The 13,605-nt window shown below is 40.8% G+C and overlaps 4 protein-coding genes across 4 annotated transcripts in view; 1 reads left to right on the forward strand and 3 right to left on the reverse strand.

The window, feature by feature from the left end:
• Window positions 1-2,536, reverse strand: part of LOC124305969 (uncharacterized) — a 34,342-nt gene extending 31,806 nt beyond the window's left edge. The window contains exons 1-2 of the mRNA XM_046766051.1: window positions 1,691-2,536; window positions 1,306-1,434 (exon numbers count right to left, since the gene is read on the reverse strand). Of these exons, the coding sequence (XP_046622007.1) occupies window positions 1,306-1,370 (65 nt within the window). The 5' untranslated portion in view covers window positions 1,371-1,434; window positions 1,691-2,536. The remainder of the gene's footprint in view (window positions 1-1,305; window positions 1,435-1,690) is intronic.
• A 2,152-nt stretch (window positions 2,537-4,688) lies between these two features.
• Window positions 4,689-5,735, forward strand: LOC124305984 (larval cuticle protein A2B-like). Its single transcript, XM_046766070.1, has 2 exons — window positions 4,689-4,845; window positions 5,172-5,735. The coding sequence occupies exons 1-2, from the start codon at window positions 4,834-4,836 to the stop codon at window positions 5,640-5,642; spliced, it is 483 nt and encodes a 160-aa protein (XP_046622026.1). The 5' UTR covers window positions 4,689-4,833; the 3' UTR covers window positions 5,643-5,735.
• A 572-nt stretch (window positions 5,736-6,307) lies between these two features.
• On the reverse strand, window positions 6,308-8,146 carry LOC124305988 (larval cuticle protein A2B-like). The gene is made up of 2 exons (XM_046766074.1): window positions 7,865-8,146; window positions 6,308-7,132 (listed from the first exon to the last, which is right to left on the reverse strand). Exons 1-2 carry the CDS (start codon window positions 7,874-7,876, stop codon window positions 6,698-6,700), a joined length of 447 nt encoding a protein of 148 aa, XP_046622030.1. The 5' UTR covers window positions 7,877-8,146; the 3' UTR covers window positions 6,308-6,697.
• Window positions 8,147-9,384: 1,238 nt separating this feature from the next.
• On the reverse strand, window positions 9,385-11,095 carry LOC124305985 (larval cuticle protein A2B-like). The gene is made up of 2 exons (XM_046766071.1): window positions 10,948-11,095; window positions 9,385-9,939 (listed from the first exon to the last, which is right to left on the reverse strand). Exons 1-2 carry the CDS (start codon window positions 10,957-10,959, stop codon window positions 9,481-9,483), a joined length of 471 nt encoding a protein of 156 aa, XP_046622027.1. The 5' UTR covers window positions 10,960-11,095; the 3' UTR covers window positions 9,385-9,480.
• Window positions 11,096-13,605: the final 2,510 nt, after the last annotated feature.

The raw sequence follows: 13,605 nt of genomic DNA on the forward strand, positions 1-13,605 counted from the left end.
AACGAAAAGGATGAACACGGAATTTTAAGAACATTTCACGAAGGAATTGTTTATTCAATATTATAAGAAATATCATTTAGTTCATTGTAACGAAATGGTGGTTTTTTCGTTATTGCTACGCTTTTTTTTTGTGCAAACACCCTGTATTTTGCAAGAATACTCTACGTGATGCAGGGAAATGGAAGTCATTTTTGAATTCAGCACACTCGAAAACTAATATTGATCAAAAACATCACATGTAGCTGAAATATAATAAAATATTTTTTTGCAGACCTGTGTTATTATCATTGTAAGTGGCATTGGTGTCGGAATAGGTATAAAAAAATTTCTTCACGTCGTTGTAACGACGAATGATAACGTGACAATTTTATCGAGGCAAATTGTCAATTCTTCAGAATTTGGCGAATGATTGAACATAAGTAGGCTTTAGAGTCTGATTGGAAATTTATCAAATCGTTATATTCGTAAGCTACGAAAATTTCATTAAAAATATAATACAGAAAAACAAAATACTGGGATCATACATAAAGGCTTAAATACCAATACTTCATTTTTCACTGCTTCAAAATGGTTAAAAATTTAGTAGATTCACACTTTACGATCACTCATTTTACCCAGAATTTTCTAACATTTATCAAAGCTGTTTTCTAAAAATTTAATTCGACAACGTGGCATCGATATTACAGATCATGATCAAGGAATAACAATGTCAATACGAATATTAAAAACAAAATCTGTCTTAATAAATTTGTAGAAAATCGTCTCTTGAATAAAATGAGCCATTGCAGAGTGAGATCTAACGAATTTACCCTATTCTCAAAAAAACAATTTCGAAGCGATTTAAAATAATTTAAAACAAAAGCATCTAAAGCTTTTATTCATGATTCCGATATTTACTATTTTTGTATTCTCAAAGAGATTTTCTTTGCTAGGAGTACAATATTTTGATAAATCCTCAATGTATGACCACCACGCAATAAAATTAATAAAAAAGTATCAATTTTGGCCAACCAACCTCCCAATTAATGACCCGTGATACGTGACTGCGTTGCTCGCCGTGAACTGGTTCACAATTATCCTACAGACCGAGTTCTGTCAGGCTTACGTTATACCCATACATACCTACCGGTTCAATTAACTGCCCGTGTTCTCCCAAATTTAACGATCTCCTCGCAGAAAATTGGCACACTGCACCACATGCAACTTGTCGTACATACCGAGAGCCGACGCCCAATCGGCCAAGGTCCGTATTTACCTTTTGCTTTTTCCAGACGTCGATATATCTTCTCGAGAAGAAAAAGATACCTGTACTTAAATGCCCGTTTTGCGAGATGTTGCATCCTCGGAAACCCTTCTTTTTTCTTTTTCATCGGTCGAATCGAGAGGCCAAGTCCTTCGTTTTGTTTTTGTTGCCACGCATCCTTAATTTCCACACTACAAAAAAGTATCAAGATTTATGACTTGATATTCAAGCTGCTAAAAAACTTTCAAACGAATTCGACAGATTTATACACGATAGTGGATACAGCCAAATTTTTAAAGAATTAAATAAGATTTAAACAAATAAACCTGGAGGACAAAAATTTTTCATTAAATAATCGATCATTTTTACATAGCATGTATTCGATCAGTTTCCTTGAGAATATTTAAGCTTCATTATTAGTTTCGATTAAAAAAATCTCTTAATTACCATGTTCTGCAATGAAACCTGCTGCTATTTTATCTCTGTAGCAACTGATTAAAGACGAAACGAAATATCCAGTTGCTTCCAGGGCTTCATTTTTCTTGCGCAGTGTAAAACTTGACCGCAAACTGGCCTGCGAATAACCTTTACCGATCCATCAAGATATTAAAACGACTCACAGGATGTTGCACTACAGTTTTCGAAATAGGATGTTGCTCACGAATTATCAGACGCGAAGTACACTCAGCTTTCGAATGAACGTGATTCGATTTTCAATTAATCTTTCAGCCCAATTACTCTAGCCTCAGCGGTAAAGATCGACGAAGCTTACTTCGCAGTAATTCATCGTTACGTAAAGTGTAATAAGTCTGACAATGCACGGTGATTTTTCACTCTTAATTCTGCTCCACAAGTCGATCCAATACGCCAGCGATGAGGAGGTACACACACACACACACACACACGCAACAATTTCGGCTTGACGCAAGAATAATAACGGCAGTTATTGTCGTAACATTCGCCTTTTACGCGCCTCTATTATAGTAACATAATATCACGATTTACATAAGCACAATTGAACGGCATGGTCGAGGCTCAGAGACTTCGTTTATTCGTCTTCTTCGGTCAGGTTGGAGAGCATTCGACTAGGTAGGCGGTTCCAGTTTCGTAAATCGTTCTCTCTTCATCTTGGATCGTAAGTATAACGCCCACGCTGATTCGTTGACCAAGTTATTTTGTCACTGAAAAATGCAGCCTACTCGAATTTTTCCGACGCGCAGATCCGCGGTAGAATCGAATTTTCTATTTTTCCCGACTTCGAAACTGGACCATCGATCTTTCATCACCTTTCAGCAGCACAGCTATACTTCCGTTGCTCACAAATGCTCGTTATCTACTGGCGGATCGGTCCGTGAATTGTTGACAAGTGGAACGAAGGTCGCGTCACCATCGATCCGACTCTATCAACAAACATTACAGACAAAGTGTTCGAAAATTCATACGTTTGGTATGATCGGTGACTTCTCTTTTCACAATATCGTCGACCCTTTTCTTATCACGTCACAAAGACCATGTTCCTTCATCGTCGATTAACAAAAGGCGTGTCACTCGACCTAAAATGTATACACATACATCGTTTGCCCGAGTGTAATGTTTCCGTTGATCAATAGCTGACTCTTGGTGTGAGAACCTGTCTTGAAGCTTCGCACTCTTCTTTGCGGCGATGATGGTGGTCTGGCAATTACGTAATTGTGGTCAGCGGGACAAGACGGTGTGCGTAAATAACGGGCGACTTGCTGGTACGAAATCACATCCTATCAATTCGATGCGAGTGTTACAGACACTGTAATCTGTGAATTGAAACTGATTCTGTTCGTCGATATTGTTGAATTTAAAAGCGTGGATCATTGGATTGCACTATAAGATTGAAGGTGATCGCCGATCTAAATTACTGGATTTCCCTCGTTTGTTTCTCTTTCTTATGAAGCCTCACTTTTTGCGATCATTTTTTTCTGGCCCTTGCAGATGACGCAGATTTACAAATTCGATTTACGAAGTCATTGTTAACTTTGATTCAAATTTCTAGGGCCTTCCCGTATCATATATTGTATGAACTTAAACAGTACACGAAACTATGTTATTCACCTTTGAAATGATGTTCAATACCAATGTGAACAATGATATTCTAGTCTCGAAATACATCGAAATGATGAAGCAGTCGTATAATCGATCATTGAAGTTGGCATTAAAGGGTCATACCTAGTCAGAATTTTTCAAAAATTGGTATTTTTTTTTAATTCCATGTTCGTAATGTACATGTATTCAAGTATATGCACAGAAAATTTTTCAATTTATTTGAATCGACATCTCCGTTTCTACGCAATGATTTTTGATATATGTAGAGTCTCCAGTGACCCCGATGCGAGACCAGTGTTATTACGCAGAAGGTGTACAGCGTAAGGGTTAATTGTTGATAATTGTTGGTAATTCGTAAAATGAAAGTTGACATTACATGCTGTTACCTGTATCAGAATTGCAATGGAGATCGTTTCGCGTCTAGTGATTCTCGGCGATGGAATATTGCATAGCTTCATTCGTCTACCGTGACATTTATCCTTCACTTCTAAAGTGACGAGGCGTGTTCGTTGATCGGCGATGCATATTTAAGGATCACATAACTAAGATGATCAAGATCTCGCATCGCTAATCTCTCCAACATAAATGCGGAGACAATTATTCTCCATTTCCCTCATGCGTTACCAACCAGAATACTTAACAGGTGCAAGTGTAACTCCCTATCGAAATGTCAGCCTCTTATATCAAAGTGACCAAGTCGCAATTTTCTCAACAATGACAAGCGACATCTAGTCACAGATCATTTCAATTGTCGCACATTTTTTACACTTTACGAATAGCGAATTCTTGTATCTATAATATTATAACTTTACGGTTATCGCGAGATGACGATGATACGAATAAAATGAGATGCACTGCTCGCCTCCTCTGCGATTGGCTAGTGTCGTGTGACGTCATTGATAGTAGTCAAAACATTTCAAACGCCCCAAAAACACTTTTAATATTTTTATTTATGCCAGCCGTTTTTATCCGTTTTGGAAAATGCGTTCCGAACGTTGAATCCATGGAGAATATTATTTTCCTGCAACTTTGGAGCGATTGTTGATATTCCAGCTAAAGAGAAGGGAAAACCTGTGAAAAAGTGATCCGACAATCGAACCCACCTCTAATTAATAATTGATCAGACTATCCAGCGTTGCCCAACCGTCTGGCTCTGACCCAATCATAAGAGGACTGTAAATATTCGCACATGAAGTACCCATTTCAAGCGAGTATTGCGGGGCCTCTGACATTTCGACGTCGCGAAATGTCGAAAAGTAGAACGCCGCGTACTCGTCCTGGGGACTTGGCGCGGGCGTCGGGGTCTCGTGCACTTGTAATAAATTGACGTCACAGACGTCGTCGGGGACGGAGGCGAGATGAGGGCACCGATCGAAGCCAAACCAAACCAAACCATTGTTGGGCGTGGCTGGATATATCAGGGTGATCCTGGTCCCCTTTTCGGTATATAAGCGAGGAGGAACCGGGCTGACAGCATCATTCGGTCATCGACGATCACAGAATTAGTCCACACCATGGTCTTCAAGGTTCGTGCAGTCCCGATTCAATCTTTTCAACTCCTCCTTTACTCTCTCTGCTTTCACCGTCAAAAGAACCGTTGTAAAAAGGTGTCTTTATCCTTGGTTCCGTCAATTTTAAACCTCTGGAATAACGCCCAACCAGTACTTGAATTACGCAACTAATTGGAACGATTGTGAGAGTGGAACCAAGGTGGCCGTACTAGCGAGCTCCTTGTCTCATATTTCACAGTGTTTAACATTGTTCTTCCAGCATTTAGATACTATTCCAAAATTGTATAACGATTGAAATCCACTTTTCTTACTTTGTAAAATGAGTCGGTTTGCTTCACCAGCTGGTTTCCGCACTTGCCCTCGTGGCCGTCGTCTCTGCTGGCGTAATCCCATCGGCTCCGATTGCATATCACGCGCCTGTTGCCCCCGTCTACGCTCACGCCGCTCCCTTGGCACCAGTAGCCCCAGTTGCCTACGCAGCCCCGATCGCTAAGGCAGTTGTGGCCAAAGCCGTCGACGCCGACTACGACCCGAACCCCCAGTACAACTATTCCTACGACGTTCAGGACGCGATCACTGGTGACAACAAGCAGCAACAGGAGAGCCGCAACGGAGACGCCGTTCAGGGCAGCTATTCCTTCATAGAAGCCGACGGAACCCGTCGCATCGTCGAATACACCGCCGACCCCGTTAACGGCTTCAACGCCGTCGTCCACAAGGAACCCGCCAACGTCGCCGTCAAGGCCGTTGCTCACGTAGCTCCCGTCGCTCCCGTCGCTCACGTCGCCCCGGCTGCTCTCTACCACCACTGATTACCAACTTGAACCCTGAAATAACACAACACGTTTTGATACATTTATATTTATGTGTTCGGTGTAAATAAAGAACTGCTCTTTTTATCAAAATCCATACTGTAACGATCGTCTTTGAGTAATTTGATCCTGGAACTGTCGAAAGGTACAAATCAGTTTCTTTCAATTCTTGAATTCCCTTCACTTACAGTTCAGATTCATCTATGATAAGAATTTCTGTCTTGGTAACTGCTGAGAATATATAATATCAGAGTGACTTTTGAAGTACGGTTTCACAATCGATCAGATTCTAAACGATTTTGATCTTTAGCAAGTTAGCTATAACCAATTTCGCATTAAGACAAAATTGATTGTCCTTCGAAGAAATGACCCGCGTAACTAGGTGAGAACCAGGAGTAATGGAGCATGCAATCACTGTCAACGTTCTCCCTTGAACTCGATGACGGACAGTGTCTCGCCCATTTCCCCGCAGTCACAGAAACCGCGACTCTGATCGCTTTAAATGCTCGCTCGACTGTGTCTAATTGCAAGTGTAACTATTCCCGGCTTAATGCACTTGTAGATCGGCAACCGCAAGATCTGTCAGGCCATTTGCTTGGTCTCGAGGCCGTTCGATGAACCGGAGTTATACACGCCGCCGGTAACCGAACGATAAAGAAGATGCTGTTCTGATGTGGTTATATGATTTATTGCTACGAATGCATAAGCGCTGCAGACACTCAGATTATAATAACTAGCTATTACAATGATGTCAATAGTTTCGCGGTGAAGAGTAATATAAAAAGCTTATATATGTACACAAAATATGGTGACTAACATAAGTATATTCAAAGAGGAAACAGAACCATGAGGTATTCAATATAATCCATGTGCAAGAGGGTATAGCTACCGAAAATGGTACCAAAGGATCTAAGCTGCATGTACATTTTCATTACTGGTTCCTTAACGTTCTCGATTTCAAAAATAAGCAGCGCAACTGATCAGGGAACTAGCGGTATCATTTCAAATGGCCAGTTAATTCATTGTCGTGATCGATCGAGGGTCATTGCTCGGTCTTAATGATGGATCAAGCCCAGGGTACGATGTGCATAAGCAGAACCCGGGTAGGCAAACAGAAGGCGATGAGGAGCGACTGTCAAAGGTCTCGCCAGGGTGACTGGAGCGGTAACTGCGACCTTGACTATGGCAGGTTTCTTGCGAACTACGGCATTGAACCCGTTTACGGGGTCAGCAGTGTAGTCGACGACGCGAAGCGATCCGTCGGGTTCCACGAGAGAGTAGCTGCCACGAACTACGTCACCGTCTCTGATCTCGTGCTGCATTTTCGAGTCACCTGTCAGGGCGTTCTGGACGTTGTAAGCGTAGTTGTACTGTGGGTTTGGGTCATGCGAGTCCACTGGCTTCGCCACGGTGAGCACAGCTCCAGCTGGAATTGGGTGATGAAGGAACGCTCCATGGGCGGCGGCGATCATCCCGATGAACAAGAAACACTGGAAAAATGATTGGTCAGAATTTGAAAGCTTGTGAAAGTCAAGTGATGGTTGGAAAATGTTAAGTCTGGAAAATACATTGATGGAAACTTTCTCCGATCGGACCAACCTTGATGCTGAGGTTCCAGATTTCACAGAACCAATTAGGCCCTTCTTTTTTCAATAATAGAAGATTGAAAACGCGAAATTGAGTAATGCGAATTCGACATTTAAGCAGAGTTTAAAATTCTTTAAGTTTTGATCAGATTTTATACTTGGGGGTTTCGATGTTGATTTCTTTGATTCTAAGCTCGAAAACCTTTGGTCAACTCAAATATGTAGCAAATGATGATACTGTCTTAGTGTAAAGTAGTTTTTTAAGGTTGCTGGAATCGATGTTTTCGAACCTACCACAGAAATGGCAAGATTAAAAATAGTGGACTCACTTTGATGTTTGAAAATTGAAAGTTGATTGTTAATTTTTTGTTTGTAATCTCATTGATTGATCTGCGGTTTGAAGTTTACAACTTTGATGTCAAATTCTGAAATAGTAAACTCAGAAAACATCCGAAAAGAATTGATCTTTTTATATGTAAGTGATTTTTCCGAACCTTCGAGTCCTGAAATGGTTGAACAAACAACATTGAAGGCGACAGGAACCGTTTTCAAGCCTGGCTACAAATCTTGACTTCAAGATTTTGATATCGAGAAAATTATCCAATCCGAAATTATGGCTGATCTTTCACATCTTACCTCAACTGCCATAGCTCTCAAATCGATATGAAATGTGACGATGAAGTAACGATGAAGTCAGAAGACTTAGTACACATCATCCAGAGCTGTATCTCGACTTATATAGTATGGAAAGACTCCTAGGGCCCTGCACCACTCCCGTCTATTCCGCCGCCGGCTGTATTCAGATGCATTTTTGTCACTTGACCACTATCAGCCATTGCATTTGCACATGCCTCTCGATAAATCATGAATTCGCACAGTCATATCGAAAGCGAGCAAGGAACGTCATATCTTCCGGGTCGCCCCGGGCACTCCAAATCCACTCCAGCATGCAGTGTTTTGAAAGTCGTCTAACGTCGTGTTATTTTATAGATCAGCTACAATTAGCGTAACATAGAAAATTGATGATAGGTACTGACATGGAAGCATGGATGAGTGTAAACGGACTTAGTATCTCCAGAAAAACATACTCTCCCGGTTCAATCATCAGCTATGCATCAGATGATCTCCATCGATTCCGATTTGGAACTAGGCTGTAAATGAGGCAACAAGTTAGCCGGAAGGTTAAGGCATTGATGAATATTACTGTACGTACAACAGAGTTTTTCATCAAAGCTGTGTCGAGTAGTAAATGACGGTCCAGTTCTTTGGATTGTCAGAGACTATAACTTTGGTGAATTTCTCAGAGCAGATCGACAGTCAGCCATCTATATTCGCCCTAGGATTTCAATACAGAAATAATACGATCAACATAATATACAAATAAGTATACAGACACGTGTTTGTATTGAACAATGGCGTCACACCATGAGACTAATGAGGTTATGCATCTGGAGTTTGGCTTTAAACACGGAGTAGTAGGAGACCACACTCAAGCAGCGCTCGGCTCAAGAGTTGCACTAGTTTTTGGGACAACATAAGAGGAATTATCAAGGTGCGATTTCAGCGCCTCTCGCGGTGTAATTCCGTATAGCGCTCTCCCCCCTGCCCCCTACAAACTTACGAATCGCCATTTGCCACTTTTTCCTCGGATTGAATGTCGGTTGAAGTTGGAAAAGCAATTACTCGATATTCACTCGTTTTTACTCACTTCGGATGCGTATTTTACGAATTTACAGAGTATGCCTATAGCACGGAGATTTATAGGTTACGATGCCCACCCTTCTCTTTTTACATTTTATAGCGATAATTTCCCTTTTTTCCATAAGAGGCGTATATTCCTGCGTATTCAGACAATTCTTCTCGCGTTACCTCAAAACTGATCACAGAGTGTTGTCTCCTTTTTACTACTCCGTGGTTTTAAAGTAGGCAAATTGATGTGTTCAAAACTTGACATTTGCTGTTGACTCAAAGTTACAATGACGGTTTTTTTAACATACTCTTTTACCAAGCTGTTCTATCAAATCCAACAAATCATGAGTAAGCTCCGACGCTTGTTTGCTTGTCCCGGAGTTATGAAAACCAAACATTTCAATGGTTCTTACCAACGAAGTACTGTATACGAAAGGTAAAAGAAGGCGCAAAACGCGGTTTAAATATACATTAAAAAAACAATATATAATGTTATTTTATTGTCTGTACAGAACTAACAAATAATAATGATAATAATAATGAAACGCGGCATTCAGCGATGCTTAATGGTGGTATCCGGCGTACGGGATCGGGGCGTGGGAGTATACGGGGGCATGGGCGTATTTGACGGGAGCTGGAGCGTACTTGGCGACGACGGGAGCGTGGACGGGTTTTCCCTCCTTGTGAACGACGGCGTTGAATCCGCTGTGGGGGTCGGCGGTGTACTCGACGACGCGACGGGTTCCGTCAGCCTCGATCAGGGAGTAGCTACCGTGGACGACGTCTCCGTCGCGGGACTCCTGCTGGCTCTTGATGTCGCCGGTGTGGTCGTCGTGCACATCGTAGGAGAAGCTGTACTGGGGATGGGGGTCGTACTCAGCGTCGACTCCCTTAACCACTGCCTTGGCGTACACTGGTGCTGGTGCGTGGGCGTAAACGGGACCAGATGGGTACCCGTGGTGGTGAACCTGGGCACTTACGCCGGCACTGGCGGCGGCCACGATGGCGACGAGAGCGACGAGCTGCAGGAAAATACACAAAACACGTCGCTAGAGTCCGAGGAAAATTGGATCAAATGAGTTATCGAATGAGTCGTTTCAACTCTTTGACAAATTCGTTTCGAACGATATTACTAATCGCGTGATTTACCCTGATTTTCCAGCGATTTGGACGATTGTCAATGACTTTCGGATTGGATAGAATCGCAGGGAAATCATTGGAAATCACTTGGTAGACTGGAAATTTGAGAACACAATATAAGATATCAATGAACAGAATGTTTAAATGGATTGATACAGTTTTTTGTTTGACCGCAAGACTCCCAACGCTCTCATATGTGATTTTACGTGATTCCCAATGAACTGAGTTATCTCAATCAATTTCTGATTGATTCGAAGAGTATTTCAGTCATTCGAGTTCCTTTGATTTAAAATCTCATCTCCAACCATTATATATACAAATTTTGCTGAGTAAGTATAGCTACTTCAATCGCCTGTTGAGTTTACTCGTTTCTTTCAAATTCTAGCTTCCAGTAACAGAGAAATAGTTCCACATTTTCATTCCGATAGAGACCCGATGATTTCTACATCGAATTTCTATCAGAACAGCAATTCTAATCAATAATTCTGACCGATTTTCACGAGCTTATATAATTTTGCTATCGTTTTTGAACAAGGGTTGAACGGACCAAGCATGTCTCTGGGATCGAAATCCGATTGATCGAATAAGTTCGGAAACTCTTTGATGTATAGAGTGCAGTTCAATTCTCTCCCTAGCCAAAATCTCCGTAATCTTGAAAGGATCAATTTTATACTCTACAACTTTGACTCTTCCGCAGTGAAACAATGACACAGTTTATTTTAATATCCAATTGAAGCGTCACGAGTGTTGACGGAATGATCCATTTTATCGAGGTGATTCGGGGTGTTCTTCCGTTTCCACTGAAGAGAGCACACGCAGCGAATATTTATCACGAACGTTCACCGGTGTTTAAAATTTTCTTTCTTTCGATTCTTGTGGTCAAAACTCACCTTGAATGCCATGATTGTTAGATGCTGAGAACTGCACGACTGATACTGTTTTCGTCGAAACTACGGGGTTTATATACCGTAGTTGCTCTCACTATTTCGGTGGCCCGGGGCGCAACTATTGCGTTTCTATCCCCGAATAATTCCCCTGCTCTACGTACCTCGATAAAATATTATACCGCGGGGGCCCAATCTTGCCTATCAAAATGCTCCACATCAAGGACCGTTACATGGATTATGACACATGTTACAGCCTCGAGATACTTGAAGGGAACCGCAGTTATGCAACTCTAGACCGCAGTCCGGGTCCGCTTTTGACGAACCTGTTTTTTTCACCTACTCACAATCAGGCGTGTATTTTTTTCGAGAACTTAAAAAATTTTACCGCGATTAACGTTGCTCAGGAAGACCGGAGAGTAGCTAAAAACCACCCTGAGCATTCCATTTTTGTTGCTTACTTGAAATGCAGCGAAATGTCCTGTACAAGGAATTTAGACATTGACTTGTGATGTGTCACTAATGTATGATGTATAGCGTATATTTATAAATCACACGTAATGCGACAGTTGGACGAAGAAAGCCCGCTCTAAAAACTAATACCCATTAAGCACTATGTAGAACAGAAAATGTTACGCAAGAAATCAACCACGCCTAAAAATCTAGATACAAGTCCATGTAACCAATGCTGTAATCGCACCTTTGAGTTCTTGACAAAATGTTTAGGTATAGAAATAGAATACACGAACGCAAGTTATCGGGAAGGGCCGGAATACATTAGTGTAGCTCTATAAATTTATTATAATCCAAGCACGTTGAGCGTTTGAATTTATTTATTTTGTTTATTTTATTTCTTTCATTTCTTTTAATCTTCAATTTCATTGCAAGAAAATAGGGCATATGAAAAAAAGAAACCTCCGAAAGTTGTTAATTGTTATAATCCCCCCCACCCCCCCTCCCCCCAACAATTATACCAAAATTTGGCATGTCGCAGATTTTTTAAAACGACTCACTTACGACTCACTTAAGTGATAATTAGTTACGAAGTAGAGTGAGAGAAATCTTTCACCTGCTGGTGACAGCGTCAGGGAAAGTGGATAAAAACGCGTGGGTGCTTTACTAGATTTTTTTATACCTGATCTATGTCTCGTTCCCAATCGCGATTCAGTTTCAGATGTATGAGTGTGCATATATTATACCCTTGGATAGACTCTTTCTAATTAATATCTGGCCCCGAGGCCGTTGTCACGTTGCGAATCGTAAAAAATTATTACTATTCGCAGTACTGTAATACATTATCTGTGCCTGGGTTATACAATCAAGAATGCAGAGTCAAAAAATCAGGTGAAAAGGAATATTAATTTATGTGTTCTTTTCTTCCACCGGTATAATAATTTTCAACACCAGCGTGTGACCATTAATTACATTATATATTACACGTTATGCTGATTGGAAATGGCAATTAGCGTGATCCTATTCGTGGCAATAAAAATTCAAATCACCGTCATCGTTGTGTTTAATAATTGTCTACCTACGTTTTTTTTTTTAAATCTATTTTCTTCAAACACTTTTTCACTCTTAGATACAAATCGTCTTACGCTCTTCATTTTTATAGGAAGCGTTCGGCTGCATATATTTCCACTTGACTAAGTTTGCAAAGAATCAATAAATCTTTCCGGTTCACCTGCAACAGACCAGGTAAAAAAGCGAAAGTTCCCGAATGGTCAACGTTAATTTGATACCACTTCTCGATTAAATATACAATAAAAGGACAACACAATCGCGTGTAAGATCGCATTGTTGCTTGTACCGACTTCCTAGCGAAGCCTCGGACATTGTTTATTACCAGATCAGGCATTGTTTCACTTACGGCTTCATTCTAAATTGATTATTTGAATCACCGTAATCGGTGGTCAATTTGCATGAAATCGCATATAAACAAGACAGCTGACACATCTTTATTTTCAAATTTGACCGAATTTCTTACTAACGATTCATAATCGATCTGGTGCTAAACAAATTCCCGTCTTTATAAATCCACCTAACAAACAATGATATAATTTTACATGACAAATGAATACAACAGTGACTATTATACCTGGTACAGTTGTGCGGTTGTCATGAACTTTAAAAGTTTGAAATGAAACTCTGAGGTAGCTACGGATAATTGAACACAAATCAGTAAGATGGAAAAAAAAGAAGATAAATAAACAGACGCTCGTTTGCTATTTTGAAAGTATTCAAGCCGAACAATCACAGACTATACGACGTTGTTATGAAATGTTTCAAATCGAATAATATACATCAACTATCGCTGCAGTAGTCTAGCTATCGCATTGTTCTCCGTATAATAGCTGGCTCTGAGTGAGATCATACCTTCGTCATTTTGACTGTCTCATTTAGCCGAGTTGCGTAATTATTTATCAGAGCATTGAGAAGTTCGGCGAGCTTCGTTCAGCCACTTTAGCTCCTACTCAAAGCTGATATATCAACCTGTGTCCAGGATATTCTAGATCTGATATTTTCACACCGTAATGCAACACGTCTTCCGTAATCGGGTCCTAGAATTACCGCACTTGGTACGCAAATAGCAGACGTAACACACGCGTTAAATACGCACATAACTTGAGGAAATTCTATATCCTTGCAGCCGAGACTTTGCGA

This window comes from Neodiprion virginianus, chromosome 5, assembly GCF_021901495.1.
Source record: "Neodiprion virginianus isolate iyNeoVirg1 chromosome 5, iyNeoVirg1.1, whole genome shotgun sequence".
Classification (NCBI taxonomy): Eukaryota; Metazoa; Arthropoda; class Insecta; order Hymenoptera; family Diprionidae; genus Neodiprion; species Neodiprion virginianus.